Genomic DNA, 26,447 nt, shown 5'->3' with positions numbered 1-26,447 from the left:
AACACCTGGCATTACTTTAATACTTTCTGAATTTTGGGTTTCCTCCTTTCTGTATTAGTAGCCACCCAGGTACTGCTCTACCATTTTAGCCTTTACACCCACATTCACAGATTTACCTGAGAATAGGAGGCTCAGGATAATCCTGAGAACAGAGATCCTTAGAGCCAGTTGATATGAATGTGGGTTGCCCTTAGGGTCTATCTAGCCTGGCTCACTATCCCTGTTACCATGCCTCCAAGTCACCCCAAAAGAGATTTTCTAGTTTGACCTGGAATGTGTCCTCCAAGATTCTGATACACTTTGACTCTGTACTCATAGCACTTTTTCTAATAATTTAAATGTGTGATTCATTTCATGAGATCTGTGCTCAATTTAACTGCTTAATACACACCTCCTAACATTTTTACAAAAAGTGATGTTCCTAGAATGCACCCTTTTCACCAAGGAGTTTTACCGTATAAACAAAGCAATACTCTTCATTTGGGATCTTTTCCCACTCTTACCAATCAAAACATGTTTGTCCCACCATTTTTGTTAATGAGAATAGCAAAGGATATTGCAAGGATAATGAGACTGAAGTTAGATGTTAGGCCAACATCCATCTATCTCCTGCTGAAAACCTAGTGGGACAAACAGGTCCACTTTACACTGAATAAGTGGAATTTTTCTTTTCCTAATGTTGACTTGACAAAGGTTAGTTTTATCTGACTGAGAAGCCATGTGAACTAAGTGCATAGTAATGTAACACAAAGACTGGTGCTTTCCCAGGGCTTTATTATCTTTGCTGCAGATACATAGAGCAGAAGTCAATCTCCTTTCAGTAAGTTCCTCTCCCTGCCTGGCAGATAACAAGAAGGTGCCACTTCCCACTTGTCCGTCCTCCTGAACTCTCCTTTTTTTCAGCCAAGAAGCAGGTGAGACGGTAGACTGATCTGTATTTGTAGGTATAATGCAGTGAGAAAAGGAAGAGACTCTTCCTTTCAAAACAAGATAACAAGTCCTATTTTCAAGAACCATTTAGCTGAATTCAAAACTAGAGACAAATTAGCTTCAGAACACTAGGAAACAATACCGACACAATATCTCAAGTCCCTTCATGTTCTAAAATTCTGAGATACTTAATGTTAACTGTAAAATTTTACCATATTAAATAAAAGGGATAATGAAGGTCAAAATAAAGAACTTATTACAATGTAAACAAAGTCAGCTCCTCAAGGAGGAAAGTTTGGGTTCTGAATTTGATGAAGTTCTTAAGTTCCAAAAGGAATGAAGGAATTTTAACATCTAGCGTAAAGCACCTAAAGTAAATTTGTTTTAAGTAAAATGGAGACAGTGTCTTATGGATGTGCCATCCAACTGACCAGTATGCAGAATTAGCCAAATGAGGAACGGTGTGAGTATCGTAGGTCATCAGACTATATTGCTTTAAAATGCTTCCAACCTGGAAAGAATACCCCAGTGTATTCTGATTAAAGAAGTTCCTCAGACTACCAATACAAGTGACTATGGAGACCTAGTACTGAAAGAAGAAGGAACAATGTTCTCCCATCCATACCAAGACTGGAATCATTCCACTCCCAGCTCCTTCCTGGTAACCATGTGTTCTGTCCTAAAATGTCCTAAAATGGCACTGTTGTAAATAACAGAGCTCACTTTAAAAAAAAATTTTTTTTAAATAAACATATAATATATTTTTATCCAGAGCTCACTTTTTATTTCCAACTTGGATCTAAGCAGGTCCTCGATTTCACTGTATATACCAGTAATTTCATTGTTGTATTTGGTTCTGTGTACAATTTTGAGCCCTACAAGATCCATGTCTCAAAAATGCCATGGTATATATAATCTTTAATCATCTATTTGGTCACTCATTTATTTATTCAGCAAATATTAAATTGCATACCTAACCACATGGTAGGTACTACTGAGCAGTGAAATTAAAAGGAAAAAAGTGTCCCTGTTCTCAATGACTTTTATAGCCTAGTGAAACAATACAGGGCAAACAAGCACAACTGAAGATGGTTAATCCCAAGATGAGGGTGTGTTGCACATGACATAGAAGAGCTTGAGGTAAACAGTTTACTTAGAGAAGGCTGCTAAATATAATCCTGGAGAGGAGACAGAGAGAACAAGTTCTACTGTACCAAGTGGAGGACAGAAGTAAAGGGGTATGTGAAGGCAGGGAGGTACGAGAAAATATGGTGTAAGTCAGAGTGTTGTAGGGAGCACGTTATTTTGCAGCTGAAAGTGCAAAGGGTTAGAGGAATTGGAAAGAACATTGCATTGAGGCTGCATTCTGGGACTGTATGGTGAATGAGGCGAAATTCTGCTGTTGAGAAGCTTACCATCTAGAGAAAGAAAAAGACCTTTATTTTCAACAGCTCATTTCAGTAAGGCTGGTGTCCTAGTGGAAGAACCCACAGGGAACTGTGGCTGGAAAGGCACAAAGAAAAGCCTTAAAATACAACACTAAAATTTTATCTGATAGACAACAGATTCTCTAAATGGATAAGAATCACATTAGTGGCAATGTGGACCAATAAAGAAGCTTCTGCCAAAGCCCAGGCAAACAATGTGATGGACCTGAAGTAGGCCATCCTACTGTGGCAATTATACAATGTCTTCTTCTAGCCAGGCAAATGGGGATACTTTCAAATCTATCATGTCAAAAACAGAATGAAAAGGCCAGAGCAGTATTTTCTGGAATTCCTTATACTTCCTTATACTTCAGAAAGAAGTTATGTCAAAAAATGTTTAAAAGCCCTTCCTTGTGGGGTGCCTGGCTGGCTCAGCTGGAAGAGCACGTGACTTTATCACAGGTTTGTGAGTTCAAGCCCCACACTGGGTACAGAGATTATGAAAAATAAATAAATGAACTTTAGGGAAAAAAGGCCTTCTTTGAAAAAAAAATCTCAATGATAACATGAATTTAAATTTTAGTTCAGACAAGTTTAAGGCCAGTAATAGGCATAGAGGTAAGCAAACTGTGGAATACCAATTTGATAGAATTAACAGGCACTGAAAATGACAATCACAAACTACACTAAAAATCGAAGAAATTTAAAATATACAAACAAAAAAACAATAAAAATCTGTATGTGCAGGAGGCTACTGTATTATAGTATGTGAATACATATGTTGACAGACTAACAGAAAAAAATGAAAGTTAAAATAATGTTCTATTATTTTTTTCCATCTTCTACAGTAACAGAAAGAAATGAAATTTAAAAGTCAACCCAAGATTAATATTTACTATATCTAATGGGCCTAGCCTAGGTGGGCTACACCCAATTTCTTTGTTCTTGGTTTTCTAGGATGGTTTTTACATACAGCCTTAATGTCCAGCTACACTATTACTAAATACAAAACAACAAACACATACTTTGGCTTGAAAAATCCTTAAAATTCCTATTATGAATAGCTATCTCCCTTCCAATACAAAGGAAAAGGCAAATTCAAATAAACTAAAGGGGTCAAAGAATACAGAGGAAACAAATCACATAAATAATTTCTGCATATGTCCCTTGAATGCTTCAGAGTCAGGTCTCTGGAAAATGGTTCTGATACCTAAAAGCCTTTTTAAAAGGCATTTTTTAAAAATTTGGTCAACAAACATACTATTTATTGTGTATCTATAAACCATGCACTTTACTCTAAATATACAAAGAGAAAATAAAACACTGCCCCTGCCCCCAGGAGCTCATGGTTTAAAAGGAAAGAATGGTTACAAATAATTGCAATTAAGTAAGGGGGAGTCCTCTAACAAAGGTATGTACAAAGATACTGAAATGAGTAAAAAGCAGAGGTCAATGAGAAAAGTCAGGGTAAGCTTCTTAGGGGAGTTAGGTACTAAATGAGTTACAGGAGGGGAAAGATGACTTGAATAGCATGTGCAAGGAAGTGTGAAATATGAAACAATCAGGGAAATGTGGGTAATTTTATGTTAGTTCCTATGGTAAAGGGAGGGAGGGAAAGAACAACAGGAAATGAAGTTAATGGAGTAGACAGGGGGGAAGAAAATCACAAAGGTTCTTGTATTCAAAGTAGAGGATTTGGCCATTACTCAATTCTGTCAAATATAAACTGCCATAAGTTAAAAGGTGAACCATGAATTTATGTACTATAAGAAAGGAAAAAAAAAAAAAAAAAGCTTTCTGCTGGTGTCTCTTAAGTTTTATAGAATACTCCTGCACAAAGACAGACTAACAAGTGATAACAACTTCAGCTTAAGGTAAAGAAATAAACCAGCTATGCAGAATGGAACAGCAAGGAACTTCATTTCTCAACTTGCCCTTAGGTGAAAGGAGGAGGGAAAACTCTCTTCACTGAGAACCGATCTCTAGGCATGTCTGTAGCCTGAACTAAAGCTACTACAAGTATGGTCTAAAAACAAACAAAATAAACAGCAAAAACTTTAACGTGGTCTCCTGTTGACGTGGCCCTTAATGCTTGGCAGAAACAAATACAGATTTTCTTTGGATAGACTAGACCTGAATCCAGAACAACAGCAATATAATATGCAATCTCATTTCAAAACTGATCAATAAAAAATGTGCATCTTAGAACTGATAGAAAACAGTAGATCTTATAGTCTTAAATCTGGAGAGTTTCATAATTACCTGAGGAACTTTTTAAAAATACTTATTACCAGGCCACATACCTCAAACAGGTAGGCCTAAAGCAGAGCCCTGGAATCTCTATTTTAACAAACTACCCAGGGCTTTTTCTTACACAATCAGACAAGACATCAAAACATTAGAACCATCCCCTGAAAACTCCTACTGCAGACAATAAAGAATAGTATGATTTTAAGCCAGAGAATAATTAGATCAGAGGAACACTTTAAAGAAGGCCACTGTGGTGCCAGTAGACTTTGTGGAGAAGATAACAATAGAAGAGGGTAAGGAAAGGCGATGGAGGAGTAGTAAATAAATAATAAAATTTAGTGAAATAGTTTTAAAGCAAGAGTTTGTGATTAAATATAACAATGGGGAGAAAAATAAGAGAGTATCAAGGAGGCAGAATAGAATTTTACAAAAATCAGATGAAGGCAGAGGAGGGGTATAATTTAATTCTAAAAACTTTCTGAGGAAATGCCCCTAATCAGCATTATAGCCACTAGGCCTTTATAATAAATCTGAGTATACTAATCCAACTTATAGATGTAAAGTAATAAGGTGTAAGAGCTACACAGAATTCTGTACTAAATATCAAATGTTCCAAATGCAACTAACACTCAAAATGATTTCCAAGTTCAGATGTAAGCACAGAGAGATTTTATCCTTAATGTTTTACACTTCTATGAATTAATGTATACACACTGAAAAACTAAAATCTCTTTGGGCATAAAAGAATTTTCACTGGCTGATAAATTTAAATTACAAACAGAAAACAATGAATCAACAAACTTACGCTGAATATGAATGAACTGTTTTGGCTGTTTAAACTCTCCTTTGTACAAGCGATTGTAATAGTTGACGTTGCTCTCTGCCTCAGGAACTGGAATGACCATGCTCTCTTTTTTTTCTCTAAACACTTGCTGTGCTGAAATAGCTCGCTGTAAGTGATGTTCCTGGAAAATGTAAAGTAGGCAACATAAGTCGTTTTAATAATGTTAATTCAATGCATAATTCTACTTAAAATTTTTTTGCTTAATAACTTCAAGGTGACTTAAGAATTAATTATAAACAGTTTCTTTGCCATTGATAACACTTGTGCTCATCCTAGTATCACCTTAGATGTTTGTAATTTTATTAAGCAGTATTTTCTTTAAAGATTATACACATATTCACAAACTAAAATTTAACATCTCAATTAAAAGAAAATTGATTCCTTGTTTGCTAAATTAACAGAGGTGTTTGTCACCAATACCAGCATATGGGAAAATATGCAAATGACAATGTCACAGGTTTTCATTATCTTCTACAAGTACACACCTGAAACTTCAAAAGTACAAAATATGAATAACTCAAAAAAAGAAAAAAATTACTTTCAACAGACATATTACTATCACAGCAAGAAATATATATATATGTTTTTTAAAGATTTCACTTATTTATTTGACAGAGAGAGACACAGTGAGAGAAGGAACACAGGTCAGACAGTAGGAAAGGGAGGGAGAAGCAGGCTTCCTGCTGAGCAGGGAGCCTGATGTGGGGCTTGATCCCAGGACCTGGAGATCATGACTTGAGCCCAAGGGAGATAAGCTTAACAACTGAGCCACCCAGGCGCCCCAGCAAGAAATATTTTTGAACTAAGGTTAAACAAAAGTTCCTATAAAATACATTCTGATTCTAGTAACTTTCCATTCTCTTCACCACTTAATACCTACTTTCTCCCTTGGCCCACAAGGGACCATGCTCAACAAAGTAGTTTTCCTTTGTAGAAGGCAAATTAGGTCACATCACTCCACAATAGATCCCCTTCATACTCAGATTAAAGATTAAAATTATCACGGACTAATATAAGCCTTATTTCTCTCTGACCTTATCTTCTACCTCTCCCTACCCGTCCTTTATTGTAGCCACAGTGCCTTTCCTCCAGGTTCTTAAACATCCAAAAGGATTGCTTTTGAAATTCCTTCAAGTCTCATCTTATCAGAGAGAGGCCTTCTGTGGTTTCTTTATCTAGAAGAGTACTGGCTAAGAATTTATCAGATCATTCTTTCAATACATTTCAGAACATCCAGTAGACACCAGATACTAAGAGTAAATGACAGACTCTGCTATTAAGGAACTTAGCTAGTAGAAGAGAGATACCTAAGTATACACTCAGGTTTAGGCTTGACAGACTTGTCTCTTCTCAATTAGTCAAACCACAGTCTAAGGAGGATAGAGAAAGATACCCAAAAAAAAGTAAAATCTAAACTAAAACTTTCAGCATCAGGGCACCTGGGTAGCTCAGCCGGTAGAGTGTCCTGATCTCAGGGTACTGGGACCTAGCCCCACATCAGGCTCTCTGTTCAGCAGCAAGTCTGCTTCTCCCTTTCCTTCTGTGACCCCTCTCCTTCTATGATCACTTTTGCTTTCTCTCAAATAAATAAAAAAAATCTTTAAAACTTTCAGGATTGATAGATTTATTTAGTAAGGCAAAGACCAAAAAAGAAAAAAAGAATCCAGGCAGAGAAAACAAAATGTCCAAAACAGACACAAGCTCAGAGACATTCAAAAAAAGCAAGCAACTGAGATAAAAGACAGGTGGGTGGGTGCTAGCTTATATTTGAGTTTTTCTATTTTCAATACCAGAAGAAATGTTTTTCTTCATAGGACAGGACCCCAAGTTGGAGCACTAAATACACTTCCTCATATAAATATTACTATCATTAGTAAGAGTCTTCAGTAAAAAACTTTTGAGTTAACTAAAAAATTGTGAGAGGATTAAACACACCCACAACAGCATCAAGAAATTAGGAAAGCCAGGCTCTGAAAGAGTAATTTCTAGCATTATTTAAGCTTATACTTTCCTATTACCTTGCTGACATTTCACTACTCATTGTCAAATAAAGTGAAGCAATATGAAAAGCCACCTTGTATTTTTATATTGTTTTACAATTCTTTTTTTTTAATCATTATTTTTTTTTAAATTTTATTTATTTATTTGACAGAGATCACAAGTAGGCAGAGAGGCAGGCAGAGAGAGAGAGAGAGAGGGAAGCAGGCTCCCCCCTGAGCAGAGAGCCCGATGCGGGACTCGATCCCAGGACTCTGAGATCATGACCTGAGCCGAAGGCAGCGGCTTAACCCACTGAGCCACCCAGGTGCCCCGTATTGTTTTACAATTCTTAAAGTACAACCACAACCGCAAACTTATTAACTCCTCAAAATTTGGGGACAAGTATAGGTATTACATTACATCATACATGAGACTCAAGAAACAAATGATTTGCTCTAAGTTATGGTATATATACATGAGAAGGTCAAATTTCAGGACTCTGATTTGAGTTTTTTTTGACTATTCCATCTTTACTAGAATGGGCTGTTAAAAACAAACAAAAAAAGAAACCCGGGGGCCCCTTTATAGCTCAGTCAGTTAAGCATCTGCTTTCAGCCCAGGTTATAAACCTGAGGTCCTGGGACCCGGCCCCACATCAGACTCCCTGCTCAGCAGGGAGCCTGCCTTCCTTCTTCCTCTGCCCCCTCCTTCCACTTGTGTTCTCTCTCTCAAATTTAAAAAAAAAATCTTTAAAAAATAAAATAAAAATAAATAAAAAACCATGTTCTTGTAATGCTAACAATCTAGAAACATGGGTGGCAAGAGGAAACTGAGCTAACTGGTAGTACATTTTTGATGTGAAGAGATTCTTTTGCTGTATAATGGACTTTCTCCTAAGTACAAAACATTTTTAGGTATTAACCAATTACTGAAATACATCTTTAATAGATGAAGATTTAATATTATTTTAATTTTACATGTGAGGAAATTTAAAAATAGATCATAGATGACTCTCTTCTTGTTAACACAGCTGGCAGATGACAGAGCTGTAGCCAGAAATTAAGGAGACAGATCATGACACACTCCCCCATTTTAATTTACAGACCAAATTTAACTCTAAAAATAAATCCTCAGCTATCACTTCCTTTCCCATATTATCAGACAGTCTCTCAACCTAAAAACTCAGAAAAAAACAACAATGATACAGCTTCTACAGGCCTGAGCTTCATACAATAACCACAGCCAGGAACAAACATGCAAATATGGAAGCAGGTACCAGAGTTTTCACTTGTCTTTATTGGGGCAAAGACTGGCAGGAATGATGGTGATTCCTTGTTACATGCTGCATTGTATGCTGGTAAGGTTACTTGGTTATTAAAAATGATACTTGCTTTCTTTTCCATTAAGAAGGTATTCTTTTAGACTCTTAATATCACAAAACAAACTAGGGGAGGAAGTGGGGGAGTAGGGACAGGGTGGTTGGGTTATGGACATGGGGAGGGTATGTGCTATGGTGAGTGCTGTGAAATGTGTAAGCCTGATGATTCACAGACCTGTACCCCTGGTGCAAAAAAAAAAAAAAAAAGCATTATATGGTAATAAAAATAATTTTTAAAAAACAGGTATTCTTTTGACCTACCAACTCCACTTAGGAAATTCAACAAAGGCAACATACGATTAAATAAAATGCTTATCAGGCATTGTTTATAACAACAAAAAAAGACTAAATGGCATAAAGTCTAAATGGGAACAGGAATTAGTTATATAAAATTATGTTATATACATAAAACGGAACTCTTAGGTAGTAGTAAAAACCAACATAATGCAGACCTTTACTAACCTGAAAAGATGTTAGGATACTTTTTTGAGGTAAGAGACAGGTGGGTGAGTGCCAGTTTAGATGTACTAATATAACTTGCATAAATATAATGTGTATTATAACATGCTATAATATAAATAACATGTACAAATATTAATGAGTATGTGTGTAAAAAAAAATAGACTAAAAGAATACAGAACAGAATACACTACAAAATACTTTTTAGGTGGGCCTTATATTCTTCTGTGCATCTGCTCTCTCATATTTTCCAAATATTCTGTAATAAATCTGTATTACTTTCCTGAGTTTAAAAAGTGGTATAACTTTTGAATCTTAAATGAAGGGACTCACCACCAATATACATGAAGTCACTTCTTATGACTTAGACTTCTGAAATATCCTTTTGAACCTTACTGTATTATACCTAAACATTTTTGTGTTTTCCTAGATAATTACATTCTCTGTGCCTTCTGTTTTTCCTAGTAGTATATGATAAACTGTTAAAAGCATACTAAAAGGAAGTAAATAACTCATCACTTGTAGTCATATATAATAGGTACCAATCACTATCCTATAAAATGTAGGGCAGGGACGCCTGGGTGGCTCAGTGGGTTAAAGCCTCTGCCTTTGGCTCAGGTCATGATCCCAGGGTCCTGGGATCGAGCCCCGCATTGGGCTCTCTGCTCAGCAGGAAGCCTGCTTCCTCCCCTCTCTCTGCCTGCCTCTCTGCCTACTTGTGATCTCTGTCTGTCAAATAAATAAATAAATCTTTAAAAAACAAAAACATAAAAAAATGTAGGGCAGAATTTTGGGGGGGACTGGGGGAAGGTGTAAATTAAGGCACTATGGCCACATTGGTAGAAATCAGCAGTGTTGAAACCTGAATCCTTGTTTATATGTCTCTTTTTCATCTTGCTAACCTCATGCCCCAACTTTGGGTATCAGAATCCATTAATTCAGTGAGGCTGCATAAAGGGGGGGGGGGAATCAAAGATTCTTCACTGGTATTTTAAAAATTCACATGCAAAATCCCCAATTAAAAACAGCAGGCTAAATACCTATATTTATATAGGCATATATAGGCATACTTCACCAATTACAATAGTAAATTTACCAATAAAGGACCAAGTAACTTAGAAAGCCACAATAACAAATAGAATGAGAGATGAGCCATTAGCCCTAAACAGAGTGTAGCAAAAATCTGGGAGATCAAAATCAAAAGATGGTTTTGAATCCCTGCAGAGGGAAAAGATAAAAACTGAACCCATCTGTCCTACAGAAAACAAGATAATGGGGATTTTGAAACACTAGTTAGAAACAGCTAAAATGAGACAAGCACTTCTTTGTCTGTTCCTCAAAGTAGATCATTCTACACAGACAGAAGAGGGCACCATGGAATAAGTAATACTGTGAACCACCCTTAACCTGTGGGAGTAAAGAAAACCTAAAAGTCTACTGTTATTATTAAAATTTTTAAAAAGATCCAACCTGTAATGATATATTCTCTCCACTCTGGAGAGAGGAACAGAAAAAACACTTCAAGAAAAATGCACCGAACAAACTTAATTAAATATGCCCCAAAGAAGCATTTATAGATATGAAAAATATCTTTGAATCAAACTCAAAAGCTAAGATCAGAGGAGGATGAAAGAAATGAAAAAAATGAAAACAGCTGACTAACTCAGGGAAAAAAAGAAAAAAAAATTATCTCAGAGATGAAGACTGAAGTTACTAGTAGCCAAGTGCAAAATGCACTCTAACAAGAAAGTGTTACATAAAGGTTGTCAAATGACCAAAAGAAGGAGATAAAGTAAAACAGTAAGATGTAAAACAAAGAAGGAATGACACTGATATAATTGGAGTCTATGAAGAAGAAAAACAATGCAAAAGAATATTCAAAATAACAATCCCCTGAAATGTCTGTAAAACAGATCGGAATCTACATGTCAAAAAAAGCTCACAGGGGAACAGGATGACATACAAGAGCCCTCACCACCACAGGCACAATCTGACAATGCTTGGTACAGTCAGGAGAAGACACTCTGCTCATAGATTCTCTCTTGGGAAGAAAAGAGAAAAGTAGAATGCACATCCAACATTCCGGCTTTTTGGGAAACTGCCCAAGGGACTAATTTCTGTCTCAGCTAACTCAAGAACATGGACTGAAAGAGCCAGCATTCTTTGGATTCCTGGGAACTGCAGAGAACAAGAGAGCACTCAGAGTACTGCTGATGCACCAAAGAAATTATAGTACTGCACAGAGACACCAGAGGGAGCAAAAGGTAACAAACTCCTGAAAAACTAGCAATACTCTGTAACCAGGAAATTATGTGCACATGCCCAAAGAAGATGCATCTCCTGAAAAGGTTTGAGGGGCTTCCAGATTCTTTGCCTGGGCTGACTGGAAAAGGTCTTCCCAGTATGAAGCCAATTTGTAAAAGACTGGGAGAGCTGACTGTTTTTGAAAAATGCATAAATTAGGGGCACCTAACTAGCTCAGTTGGAAGAGTGACTCTTGATCTTGGGAGTCGTAGGTTCGAATCTCATCCTGGATACAGAGATTACTTAAAAAAAAAAAAAAAGAAAAAGAAAAGAAAGAAAGGAAAAGGAAAAGGAAAAAAAAAGGTAAACAAACTTAAAAATTTTTTTTTAAAGATTTTATTTATTTATTTGACAGACAGAGATCACAACTAGGCAGAGAGGCAGGAAGAGAGGAGGAAGCAGGCTCCCTGTTCAGCAGAGAGCCTGATTCAAGGCTGGATCCCAGGACCCTGGGAACATGATCTGAGCTGAAGGCAGAGGCTTTAACCCACTGAGCCACCCAGGTGCTACTTAAAAAAAATTTTAAGTAAAAAAACAAAATGCACAGGCTTGATGGTTCAGTTGATTAAGTGTCTCCTTTTGGCTCAGGTCATGATTCCGATGTCCTGGGATCTCCTCCCACTGGGTTCCCTGCTCAGGAGGGAGCCTGCTTTTCTCCCTCTGCTTTTCTCCCTCGCTCATGCTCACTTCCTCTCACTTTCCTCTCTCTTAAAATAAATAAAATCTTAAAAAGAAAAATTTAAAAAAATGCACAAATTACAGTAAAAAAATAACAAGGTGCACCAAGAAATAGGAAATACACTCAAAGAAACAAAATAAACCTACCAAAAAGACCCTAAAGAAATGGAGATGTGTGGATTATTTGACAACAAAGTTTAAAATAATTATCTTAATAAAGCTCAACATGCTACAAAACCCCCCACAAATAGGCAGTTATATGAAACCAGGGGAACTGATGCATGAACAAAATGAGACTAGCAATGAAGACATAAGAAATATCAAAAAGAACCAAACAAATTCTGGAGCGGAAGATTACAGTAACCAAATTGAAAAACCCACTAGAGGGATTCAACAGCATACTTCATTAAGCAGAGGAAATAATTAGTGAACTCAAAAAGAAATCATTTGAAATTATTTAGTCAGAGGAACAAAAAGGGGTAAAGAAATGAAGAAAGCCTAAGAGATTTATATGACACTGCTGACAGACCAATATAAACATTATGGAAGCCCCAAAAGGAGAAAAGAGAAAGGAACAGAGAACTTGTTTGAAAAAACAATGGCTGAAAATCAAATCAGAGGAAAGAAATCCAAATAAAAAATGCTCAAATAACATCAGCAAAGATGAACTCAAAGTCCACACTAAGACACATTGTAATCAAACCACCAAAAGTCAAAGACAAAGACAGAATCTTGAAAGCAAGGGAAAAGCAAATCATCATGTACAAAGGAATACCCATAAAATTATCAACAATTTCTCATCAGAAATATTACATGCCAGAAAGGAATGGGCTCATAGTCAAAGCACTGGAAGAAAAAACTGCCAATCAAGATATTACATCTGGAAAAACTGTCATTCAAAAATGACAAAGGACAAACAAGGACCTATCCATATAAACAAAAAATGAGGGAATTTATATCTACTATCCCTGTCTATAAGAATTGCTAAAGGGAGTCATTTCAAGTTGAAACAAAAAGACACCTAACAACACAAAAACATTCAAAAACATAAAACTCTGGTAAAGGTATATATATAGACAAATACAGAATTTTGAATACTATAATGGTGGTGCATAAGTCATTTTTGATTCTGGTATAGAACTTAAAAGATCAAAGCATAAGAGTAAGAATTAAGGGTGCCTGGGGGGCTCAGCTGGCTGAGACGCTGGCTGCCTTTGACTTAGGTCATGATCCTGGAGTCCCAGGATGAGGCTCCCTACTCAGTGGGGAGTCTGCTTCTCTCTCTGACCCTCCCCCCTTTCATGCTCTCTCTCTCTCACTCTTTCTCAAATAAAATCTTAAAAAAAAAAGTGTTGAATAAAAAAATGTTAAGGACACAAAATGTAGAAAGACTGAATTTATGACATTAATAACATAAAACAAGAGATATAAACAATTTGAACTTTTCTACACAAATGAGTTCATCAGTTTAAAAAAAAAAAAACTGTTATACTGTGTTTTCATTTGTCTCAGTATTTTCCAAATTCCTCTGTGACTTCTTTCTTGATCCACTGATTTGTTCAGAAGTGTGTTGTTCAGTTTCCACATATTTGTGACTTTCAGTTTTCCTTTGCTGTTATTTCTAGTTTTATTCCATTGTGGTTGGGAAATATACTTGGTATGATTTCATACTTCTTAAATTTGATAGAAGTTGTTTTGTGGCCTAATGTGATCTATCCTGGAGAATGTTCTGTTGTATAATTGAGAAAAATAGGTATTCTGCTGTTATTGTGTGGAGTGTTCTGTGTATGTCAAGCTCTTACCAAATAACTGAGAAGGAAAAACTTCCAAATTCATTTAACGAGACCAGTACTACCCTGATAGCAGGATCAGACAAATACTACAAGAGGGAGGAGGGGGGAATGGGTGAAAATAGTCAAAAGGTACAAACTTCCGGTTATAATTTTAAGAAGTTGTGGGGATGTAATGTACAGCATGGTGGCTATAGTTAAAAATACTATACTGTATACTTCCAAAAATGTTCACGGACTGTAACAGTAACAGAAATACCACAGGATCTGGCAATCCCACTTTTATGTGTATATCCAAAACAACTGAAAACAGGATTTAGAAGAGGTATTTGCATATCCATGTTCATTGCAGTGTTATTCATAATAGCCTGTGGTGGAAGGAATCCAAATGTTTACTGACAGATGAAGGGCTAAACAAAATGTGGTATATACATATAATGGAGTATTAACCTTAAAAGGAAGGCAATTCTGATACATGCTATCACATGGATGAACCCTGAGAACATTATGCTAAGTGAAATAAGTTAGTCCTGGTCACAAAAAGACAAATCCTGTATGATTTCACTTATATGTTACATAAAGTAGTCAAATTCTTTCTTTTTTTTTCCCCCAAGATTTTGCTTGTAAGTAATCTCTACACCCAACGTGGGGCTTAAACTCACAACGCTGAGATCAAGAGTCACCTGTTCTACCAACTGAGCCAACCAGGCATAACTAAAGTGGTCAAATTCTTAAAAATCACAAGTATAATGGTGGTTGCTAGGGACTAGGAGAAGAGGAAAAAAGAAGCTGTTTGCTCAATGGGTATAGATGCAATTTTCCAAGATGAAAAAGTGCTACATATCTGGTAACACTGCATATAGTTAACACTATTGTATTGCAAATTTAAAAACTTCAGGTGGCAAATTTTAGGTTTTTAGTTCTTTACTACAACAATTAACAAAAAGCTTATTAAGTACTTGGCAAAAGTAATCCAAAACAACAACCAATTTTGACAAATTTCTGAATAAAACTATTTCAAAAATAATGACAAAATTTTCAAAGACTCCAAACAATAATAGTAAAATAACAGTAATAATTATTATAAACTAATATATTATTAAAGTAAAAAAAATAAAAACAGACTAAAATCAGACTTCAAAAACAACATAGTGCAAAATATTAATGAAGCAACATTCTGAGAAACCTCAATGAATGAAAAGTATGAAGGATTTTAAATTCAGCTAAGCTGTTCTTCAAGTAGCAAGGCTCCAGAAGGAACTCAGGGAATTTTGTAAGGGACTTTTGACAAATCTACTAGAATAGCACTGTTCAACAGAAATATAATGCAAGCCACACATGTCAGCCATATATTTAAATTTTCTAGCAGCCTCATTTAAAAAAGAAGAGGTGAAATTAGTTTTAATAATACATTTTATTTAAGCCAATGTACATATCTATCTACAATGTTATCATTTCAACACACAATCAATTAAAAAATCTATGGAGATACTATGCATTTTTTTCTCCCATAACAAGTCTACAAAAACTGGTGTGTATTTTTACCTGAATGGAACAACTAAATTCGGACTAGCCATATTTCAAGCGCTCAAAAGCCACAAGTGACTACTGGCTATATATTGAGAGTAGAGGCCATCTTCACCTTGGTTTCATCCAACCAAGCGATAACGTATAAACTCTAGTAAAATTTTACGTACAAAACAAAACAAAAAAAAAACAAAAATATTTTACGTACACACATGGACACTCTTCATCCACCCAAGAGATAATTGGTAAACTTGTAGTAAAATTTTACTTATACACATATACAAATCTTCCAAAGATGGGAAAAGGTCTAAAGGCTAATACGCAAACATCTACATGCAAAGTGAAAATAAAGCATCTAAAAATGGGAGAAGAAAAAAATACAAACTTTCTCAAATACAAAATACAATCTTTTTAAATAAAAGCAAATAGACAGGGCACCTGGATGCCTCAGTCGTTTAAGCGGCCAACTCTTAATTTCAGCTCAGGCCATGATCTCGTGGTCCTGGGACTGAACTCTGTTTGGGCTCTACACTCAGCAAGAAGTTTGCTTGAGGATTCTCTCCGTTTCCCTCTGCTCCTTACCCCATTTGCATGCTCTCTCTAAAATAAATAAATCTTTTTTAAAAAGAGCAAAAAAAATTATTTTAAAAAGAGCAAAAAAAATTATAAATACTATAAAAGAGTTGAGACTAAATATATTCAATCATATCAATAAATAGCAGTGGACTTAACTATAAAAATGAAAAAATTTTCAACCTGTCTCATATAACCCAAGACTCAGCTATATGCCATGTACAATAAACACAGACACACACACACAAATGTGGTTCATAAAAAGAAAATTAAAGGAATGGGTGAAGTTTATCAGGTAATGGAAGATGGTAAAAAAGATGAGCAGATCCTATCAGACAAGTAAAGTTCAAGTCAAAAAGCATTAAGCATGCCCCAATAAACAACATTCACAATAAAGGCTTTTACTATCTGCAGATCATTCATGAATGTCTGTATCTTTAAGTTTTGGTTATCCTATACATATTTAAGAATATCTAACAAAAAACACAGCAACCTTTTTATAAAGCAAAAGCTACAGTATATGGAAGGACTGATAAAGACACACTAATAGTATTAACTGACTTTAACACACCACTCTCACTCAGCGTAAGGTTAAGTAGACAAAGAACAAGCAAGGACGTACTCACGGACCTAATTTAGTAAAGCAGACCTTATAGCGATATATAAAACTTTATACCCAATGCTCCTTCTTCTCAAATACACAAGCAACTTTGAAAAACATGATCATTTATTACAAAGAATATGGTATTATGAATAGCACAGAATGAAGAAAGAGACAATTCTCTGAGCATCATCTCTTTTGATGGTTCTGAATTTTAAAACCAAGTTAATGTTTAACATGCTCTAAAAGTAATTAAAATCAACAAGGATGTGGGGAGAAACCAAAATAGTACACAAGGAGAAACAATAAATAAACACCTCACTTACTAGAAATGAATATTCATATAGCCACAATGAAGAGAACAGAAAACAAAGAAATTTTAAGTTCCTTTGGAAAATAATGATTTGAAGTTCATGTGTAAAACTTAAATAAGGTATCTTTCAAAGAACTGTGATGATACAGTAGTTCATGGCACACTCTAAGAGATAAAAGTTTGTTTTTATTAAAACAAGAGACACAATATTCAAAATAGTGTAATTTTAAGAACGGGATAAAAAATATTTAGGAATTTTGACAATTAAAACCCTTTCTTCAACACCCATTCATAACACAAAATTCCCTGAAAGAAATTTCCCCAAGCCGATAAAGAGCAGGCACCCATAGAAAACCTATACCTAACTATATACTTAGGGTCAAAGACTGAATACTTTCCTCCTGAGATGAAATTCAAGCCAAAGAAGTCTGTTACCACTTCTAGCCCACCTTTCACTTAAGATTATAGTCGGTAGAATGAGGGAAGAAAAACAAAAACAGGCTGCCTGCAGACTGAGAAAGAAGACATAAAATTAATTTGTACATGGTAATTTGTACATGATATGCTCATGTAGGGAAAAAATCCTAGGGAATTTCATCAGAGTTCCTAGAACTTACGTGAACTTAACAAAGTCACAAGTCAGTATTAAACACTCAATTGTATTTCCATATATTGGCAACTAAAAAATGAAAATAAAAAGCAGTATCATTTATAGCAGCATCAAAACTATTAAATATTTAAGAGACAGGCTTAACAAATCATGTGTGAAACTAACACAGCAATGTAAATGGAAATATAACACCTTAATGGATTGGAAGGTTCAATACTTTTCCAAAAAAATTTACTTGGATAAATTTCCCTCCAAATTTTCTAAATTTCTAATAAATTCCAATCAAAACCCCAAGCGTTTTTTTTAAACAAAAATGGACAAGTTAATTCAAAAATTCATATAGAAAGATAAAAGAAAAATAGCCAAAATAACCTTGAAAAAGTAAATCTGAAGTACATATACAATCTGATTACAAATTAAATCATAAATCATAAACCTAAATTATTCAACAGTGTCACTAGCATAAGATCATGTAAAACAACAGAAAACAACCACACAAAAGTCTAAAATAGGCCCACATACATAAAGATAATGAATTTTAGGAGCCAATTAATGAGAGAATTGAATGAGGGCGAGGACAGTCTTTCCCACAAATGGTCTGAACAGAGTGTGGAAAAAAATAAACCTATGCTCTTACCTCATACTTTACATAAACACTAACTCAAAACAGACCACAGGCCTAAATATAAAGCCTACACTTTAAAAAGTCCATAAGAAAATATAGGAGAAAAATTTTAGTGACCCTGAGTTTGGTAAAGATTTCTGAGGACACAAAATGCACAGATTATAAATTAAAGAAATGATAAACTGGGCTTCCTGAAAATTAAAAAAGTATGCTATTCAAAACACATACTTTAGAAAATGAAAAGACATGCCAGACTGAAAAAATATTCACAATACATTATGTGAGGGCCCTTCTATGCAGAATAAAGAACTCCTATATCGCAATAATAATAAACCAACCCAATTTTTAAAAACAAAATGAATAAAAGATTTAAAAAGACACTTCACAAAAGAAAAAAGAGTAATGACCAACAAGCACTTGAAAAGATGCTCAACAACTTTTTATGAGGAAAAATGCAAAATGAATCCACAGAAGTTTTGACTACACACTCACAAAATGACTAAATTAAGTAACTGACACCACCAACTGCTGGTGGGAGTGTCCAATGATAACACCCCTCTGCAAAACTATTGGGCAGTTTCTTAAAAAATAAATACATGGCTATTATGGGGCACCTGGGTGGCTCAGTCAGTTTGGTTAAGCATCCAACTCTTGATTTTGGCTCAGGTCATGATCTCAGGATCTTAAGATGGAGCCCCAAGTTAGGTTCCCTGCTCAGCAGGGAGTCGGCTTGAGATTCTCTCTTCCTATGCCCCTCCCCCATGCATGCTCTCTGGCAAGCACTTAAAAGAAATACATGCGTATCACATGACCCAGCAATCCTACTAAACATGTACCCCAGAAGTGAAATGCATGTTGACAGACAACCTGCACATGGATGCTAACTGTTATTTTACTTACAACAGCCAAGAACTGGAAACCATACAAATATACCATCAACAAGTAAACAGACAAAGTGGAAGGTTCATTCACTGGAATACTACAGAGTTAAAAAAAAAAAATTAAGAGGGGTCAAACTGATGATATGCACAACAATAATATACCTCAGAACTATACTGAGGAGAAAGGGGAACCCTCTACACTGCTGGTGGAAATGCAAGCTGGTACAACCACTCCAAAATCAGAAATGTTTAAAAATAGAGCCCCCCCCCTGCAACTGCACTACAAGGGATTTAACTAAAAAATACACACATAGTGATCCGAAAGGGTACCTGCAAACCAATGTTTATAGCAGAAATGTCCACAATAGCCAAATTATGCAAAGAGCCCTTATGTCCATCAACAGATGAATGGATAGAGAAGATGTGGTGTATATTTATACACACACACAGGAATATTACTTAGCCATCAAAAAAATGAAAACTTACCATTTGCAACAATGTGGATGGAACTAGAAGATATTACGCTAATTGAATTAAGTCAGAAAGACAATTATATGATTTCACTCATATGTGGAATTTGGGAAGTAAAACAGAAGAAATGGGGGAAAAGAGGGGAAAGTAGAATGAGACAAAATCAGAGAGGGAGATAAATCTCAAGAGACTCTTAACTGTAGGACACAAACTGAGGGTTGCTGGAGGGGAGTGAGGTGGGGGGATGCAGTAACTGGGTGATGGGCATTAAGGAGGGCATGAGGTGTGATGAGCACTAGGTGTTGTGTGCAACTGATGAATCACTTAACTCTACCTCTGAATCTAGAAATATACTATATTAATTAACTGAATTTAAATAAAATAAAAAGTTTATTCCACTTTAGGGGAAGGGGCTGGAGGATGAGCAAACTAGGTGAAGGGGATTCCAGTTATAAAATACGTCAAAGAAATGAAAAGTACAGTATGAAGAATATGATAATATTGTAATAACAATGTTCGGTGACTACACTTACCATGATGCACACTGAGTAATGTATGGGACTGTGGAATCACTATGTTGTACACCTGAGACTAATGTAACACTGTGTGTCAAAGCTACTTCAGTAATAAAAATGATTTTTGAAGTCCCCCCAAAAAATGTACTGAGAAATAACCAGACCCCAAGTGACTATGAACTGTCATGGTTCCCTTTATATGACATGTGAGAACAGAGAAAACTAATACATAGTGATTGAAATCAGATCATTAGTTGACTGAAACAGGGGTGGAGGATATGACTGCAAAAGGGTTAAAGGGGATTTTTGTGGGGAATGAAAATGTTTTTATTGTTTGGAATGGTGGTCACACAGGTACACTTGTTTATTAAAACACAGAACCACACACGAAATAAATGATTTATATTGTATATAAATTACACTTCCACAGAGATGATTTTTAAAATGAAGAAAAGGGGCAACTGGCTGCCTTAGTTGGTAGAACATACCACCCTTGCTCTCCGGGTCATGAGTTCAAGCCCCACACTGGGCACAAAGCCCACTTAAAATTTTAAAAAAAGAAGAAAAAAATAACAAGATGAAACAAAACATTAATGTAAACAATACATGCTGGCAAGACAATATTTACAATGCTCGTGAAATTGTGATGAGTATAACAGACACTTTTCAAGAATGAGCGCTAGTGAATGTGTTAAAGTATAAATTGGTATAATCTGGAAAACAGTTTGGTAAGAGGGTCTTTTTTTTAAAGGTAAGTTTTATTTAAAAAATTTTTTTAAAGGTTTTATTCATTTATTTGCCAGAGAGAGAAAGAGACACAGAGAGAGGAAACACAAGCAGGGGGAGTAGGAGAGGGAGAAGCAGGTGTCCCCCCAAGCAGGGACCCCAACACAGGGCTCGATCCCAGGACCCTGGGATCATGACCTGAGCTGAAGGCAGACACCCAATGACTGAGCCACCGAGGCACCCTGGTAAGATGTTTCTAAGCTTTAAATCCATTGCCAAGTAAGACTTCTTGAAAAATAATGACATCTGATAATATTTATGTATTAAGTAGAAAAACAGGAAACAAAATCACTTAGTGAAGATAATCTCAAATATAGAAAGGCAAACAGAATGTGAAGATGACAGCATGAATAAATGTAGAGTTAAAAAAAAAAAAAAAAGCCGGTAAGAAATGTGCCAAAGTATTAACTAGTGAAATTATCAGGGGTGTCTATTTTCCCCTCTACATTTTCTACAATTTACTCGAATAGTACATATTACAAAAAGCAACCAGCCAATCTTTAAAATCACTAATCTGGTATCTTTCCATAACCAAAAAAAGAGAGAGAGAGAGAGAGAGACAGAGAGGAAGACAAAATAAAAAAGACTCTAGATAAGTCCTTGTCCTATCCTAATTAAACCTGCCTCTCTTCTAGTACTAACTTTCTAAATCTAATTCTCAGCTCTGGCAGCATATTAAAATCACCTGGAGAGACCAAGTATGGACTATATGGGTGAGAAAATAGTTAAAAGGATGCAGCAGCTGACTTCCACTCCAACACAGATGACATACATACAGTGAAATATTATTTAGCCATAAAAAGAACAAAGTACTACAACATGCATGAACCTTTCAAACAATATAAAGTGGAAGTCATCAGATACAAAAGGCCACATGTTGTATGACTCCATTAACAGGAAATGTCCAGATATGGGCAAACCCACAGAGAAAGAGGTGCACCTGGGTGGCTCAGTCATTAAGCATCTGCCTTTAGCTCAGGTCGTGGGCCCAGAGTCCTGGGACTGAACCCCATGTCAGGCTATAGTTCAGTGGGAAGCCTGATTCTCCTTCTCCCACTCCCAGCCCTGCTTGTGTTTCCTCTCTTGCTGTCTCTCTGTCAAATAAATAAACAAAATCTTAAAAAAAAAAAAAAATCCATAGAGAAAGAAAGTGTATTAGTGGTTGTTGGGGAGTGGAAAGGGTCATGAGATGGAATGTGACTAATAGGTATAGGATTTCTTTTTAGGATAATGGAAGTGTCCTGGTACAAGACAGTTATGATGTACACCACTGATTATAGTAAAAACCACTGCACACTTTAATATGGTGAATTGCATTACATGAATTTTATTACCAAAAAACTGCAGGGGCACCTAGGTGGCTCAGCTGGGTTAAGTGTCTGGCCTTTTGCTCAGGTCTTGATCCCAGGGTCCTGGGATCGAGCCCTGCATCGAGCTCCCTGCTCAGCGAGGAGCCTACTTCTCCCTCTCCCTCTGCTACTCCCTCAATTGTGCACACGCACACACTCTCTCAAATAAATTAAGAAAACTCATTTTTAAAAATTCCAAAGAAGAAAAGGTGAAGTAACAGGAAATCAATTCATCCTTCTACCAAAAGCAACAACAACAAAAAAATCTAATGAGAGGTGAAACAATGCTTTTCCAGACACTGGACACCAGGCAATGAAGGACAATGATAATTAAGAGAAGTAAAACAAAACAAACAGTCCTACAATTGCCTCAGCTTACTACCCTGGAAAAGCTATGCCATGAAGCAGGAAAGTGAACTAAGACAAAGCCAAAAGACTTCATGAGTTGGAGACAGAAACAATAGTCTAAGAAGACAAAGGCACCTAAGGCTCATAAACAAGAGTACCAAAAAGGAAGGCACTGTAGAGAGAGTCCAGGAGATCTGCAGAGAGTTCTCTGCAGTATTCAGCATAGTACTCATCAGCACAGATTTGTGAATAAACCATAAGGCATTGGAGAAAGAACTATCCCAAAGGACTAGAAGGAAAAGTCCCTGTCAGGGCCAAGAAGAGCACCTGTTCCCACAAACTAGGCTGGGGGAAAAAAAAAAAGACATGCTACACCAAGGAACAAAGGATGACATTGAATTTCATCAGCAAGTGGGAGTGCCTGGGTGGCTCAACCTGTTAAGCATCTGCCTTTGGCTCACATCATGACCTTGGGAACCAGAATGGCACACCATGTTGGTCTTGAGTCTGCTTCTCCCTCTTCCTCCTTGTGTCACTCTCCCTCTCAAATAAATAAATAAAATCTTAGGGGGGGGGGACAAAAAAACAGTGCAACTGAGAAGACTGGAGCACCATTGTTTAAATACTGGAAGAAAAAACTGTCAAGCTAGAATTCTGTATCCAGGAAAAATAATTTCAAAAAACAAAGGTGACATTAGAGATCTGTTATACAAATGCCCATACAGTTAATAATACTATAAATTACATTTATAAATTATTAAAAGGATGTTTGTTATGTGCCTTACCACACACAAAAATGGGGAAATAACATTTTTAGACTTGCAAAAGCTGAACTATTCGTTATCAGCAAACCCACAGTACAAAAAATGTTAACAATAATCCTTTGGGAAAAAGGAAAATGATACCTGATGGAAGTCTGGATATGAAATAAACTGATGGGAAGGAGTAATAATAATTATGAAGACAAATACCTACCTCCTTCTCTTATCATTTAAAAGTACTTGAAAAATAACTGGCTATTTAAATAAAAATAAGAAAGTGTTACAGGGTTTACTACAAGTGTAAAATGTTTGGAAACAATAGCATAAGGTTCAGAGAAATGGAAATACATAAGGTTCTTACACTATAGGTAAGTGGTATCACTTAAAGACAGACAGTGATAAGCTAAAGATACACAGCTAGTCCACGAGTTATGACAATCCAAGTTGCATTTTTTTTTCACTTTACGATGGTTTGAAAATGATATGCACTCAGTAGAAACCATACTTCAAAATTTGAATCATTATCCTCTCCTGGGTTAGCAATATGTGGTACAATGCCCTCTTGTGATGCTGAGCAGTAGCAGTAAGTTGCAGCTCCTAGTCCACCACACAATCATGAGGGTAAACAACCCATACATTTACAACTATTCTGTAACTGTACAACAATTCTGTTGTTCATTTTCAGTACATTATTCAATAAATTACATGAAATATTCAAAACTTTATTATAAAAGACTTTCTGCTAGATGACTCTGCCTAATTTTATGTAATATAAGTGTTCTGAGGACATTTAAAGTAGGTTAGGATAAGCCATGATGTTCAGTAGGTTAGGTGCATTAAATACACTTTGACTTATATTCAACTTGCAATGAGTTTAGGGGGATATAACCTCATTTTAAGTCAAGAATGATCTGTACACTAAACCCCTAAATAGAATTTCTCAACCTTGGAACTACTGACATTCTGGGCAAGGCAAGCCTTTTTGTGGGAGGTCTTGTGTACTGGAAGATGCTTAGTAGCATCCCTGACTTCTACCCATGGGATGATGGTAACACCCCCACCCCGACAGCATGAAAATCAAAAATGTTTCCAGGCGTTATCAAGTGTCCTCTGGGAAATAAGTCAGACCTCTCTGATGACCATTTCCCATATCAATCACTTAAAGTAAAACAACAAGAAAAAAAAAAGTTATAGCAAGTAAGACAAAAACAAATAAAGTGGAATCATAAAAAAATAATCCAAAAGAAGGCAGAGTAGGAGAGAAAGAAAACAAACAAGAAACAGAAAATAGTGCTTGCTGCAGCAGCACACATACTAAAATTGGAATAATACAGAGATGAGTAGCATGGCGCCTGCACAAGGATGACACACAAACCCATGAAGTGTTCGATATTTTTTAGGGGGACCTGGCTTCCTCAGTCGAGACAGCATGCAACTCTTGATCCAGGGATTGTAGTTAAAGCTGCACACTGGGCATAGAACCTACTAAAAAAGACAGGAGGGAAAGAAGTAGGGAGGAAGGGGAAATGGTAAAATAACAGGATGAAACCTAACCGGATCAAACATCATATTAAATCTCAGTGAACTAGGAACTGAGGGGAACTTCCTCAATTTGACAAAGACTGTCTACAAAACTTCTATAGCTAACATCATAGTTAATGGTGGGAAACCTGAAGCTTTCCCACTAAGTTACAAAGCAAGAATGTCCCCTCATCACTTTGTTTCAACACAATACTGAAAAGTTCTGGCTAGTGAAATAAGAAAAGGAAATAAAAGGCATACAGATAGGGAAAGAAGAAATAAAACTGTCTTTACAGATATTATGATCATCTATGTAGAAAATCTGAAGGAAATGACAAAAAGTAGTTTATTTCATTATGCTTAAACAGATCAATCGGTCAAAAGGACTTAACCCTACTCATTTATGTACCCAATAACAAAACTTCCAAGATACATGAAACAAAAATCAGTGTAACTTCAAGGATAAAGAGACAAGCCCACAATTACAGAGGTTTTAATACCATATTCTCAATGAGGGAGACAAACCATAAGAGACTCTTAATCTCAGGAAACAAACTGAGGGCTGCTGCGAGGCATACAGATAGGGTGGCTGGGTTATGGACAATGGGGAGGGTATGTGCTATGGTGAGTGCTGTGAACTGATGATTCACAGATCTGTACCCATGAAGTAAATAATACATTATATGTTAATAAATAAGTAAGTCTTTAAAAAAAACCACACACACAACTAGACAGAAAATCAAGAGACACTGCATACAGTAACACTACCAGGTAACTTAACCTGACTTTTACAAAATGCTCCACCCAACAAAGGTAGCATATACCTTCTTTCCATGTTCACAGGAATCATTTACAAAGAAAGAACATATCCTGAAAAGCATATTAAGAATTCAAACCAAGGGACACCTGGGTGGCTCAGTGGGTTAAAGCCTCTGCCTTCAGCTCAGGTCATGATCCCAGGGTCCTGGGATCAAGCCCTGCATCGGGCTCTCTGCTCAGCAGGAGCCCGCTTCCCCTTCTCTCTGCCTGCCCCTCTGCATGCCTCTCTGCCTACTTGTGATCTCTGTCAAGTAAATTTAAAAAAAAAAAAAAAAAAAAAAAAAAAAAAGAATTCAAACCAAATGTTCTCAGACCACAATAATGAAGTTAGAAATTTAGAATAGGGGGGATAAAAAGAAAAAGAAATTCATAACAGAAAGATCCCTGTGAAACCACTGAATACTTGGAAACTAAATAACGCATTTCTAAATAACCCCAGGGTCAAAGAAAAAATCAAATAGAAACTAGAAAGTATCTTAAAGAGAATAAAAATTTAAACAAAAAGTCAAAAAATACTGCTAAAACAGCACTTATGAAGAAATGTATTGCACTCAATACCTCTATTAAAATAAAGGTCTCAAATCAATGACCTTAGCTTCCACCCTCAGAAACTAGCAAAAGAGCAATTTAAATCCAAGTAAGCAGAAGAAAGGAAATGATCAAGATCAAAGTAAAAATCAATGAAACTGAAACAAAATCAACAAATC

General features: G+C 36.1%; 1 protein-coding gene and 1 non-coding gene across 5 annotated transcripts in view; one reads left to right on the top strand and one right to left on the bottom strand.

Annotated features, from left to right (window-relative positions):
* Window positions 1–26,447, bottom strand: part of EPC2 (enhancer of polycomb homolog 2) — a 113,038-nt gene that overhangs the window by 61,722 nt on the left and 24,869 nt on the right. For 3 of the 4 annotated variants that reach the window (XM_004757859.3, XM_045066563.1, XM_004757860.3), the window contains exon 2: window positions 5,413–5,572. In XM_004757859.3, the coding sequence (XP_004757916.1) occupies window positions 5,413–5,572 (160 nt within the window). Of the gene's footprint in view, window positions 1–5,412; window positions 5,573–26,447 lie in introns of those variants that run through there. The other variant, XM_004757861.3, reaches the window with a different exon arrangement.
* LOC123387956 lies at window positions 24,691–24,797 on the top strand. The gene has a single exon (XR_006602445.1). It is a non-coding gene; the product is annotated as a U6 spliceosomal RNA (small nuclear RNA).

Source organism: Mustela putorius, unplaced genomic scaffold (assembly GCF_011764305.1).
Source record: "Mustela putorius furo isolate JIRA1106 unplaced genomic scaffold, ASM1176430v1.1 tig00003867_pilon_pilon_pilon, whole genome shotgun sequence".
Lineage (NCBI taxonomy): Eukaryota > Metazoa > Chordata > Mammalia > Carnivora > Mustelidae > Mustela > Mustela putorius.
The sequence above is the reverse complement of the archived record's forward strand: the minus strand, read 5'-3'. Positions and strand labels throughout refer to the sequence as shown.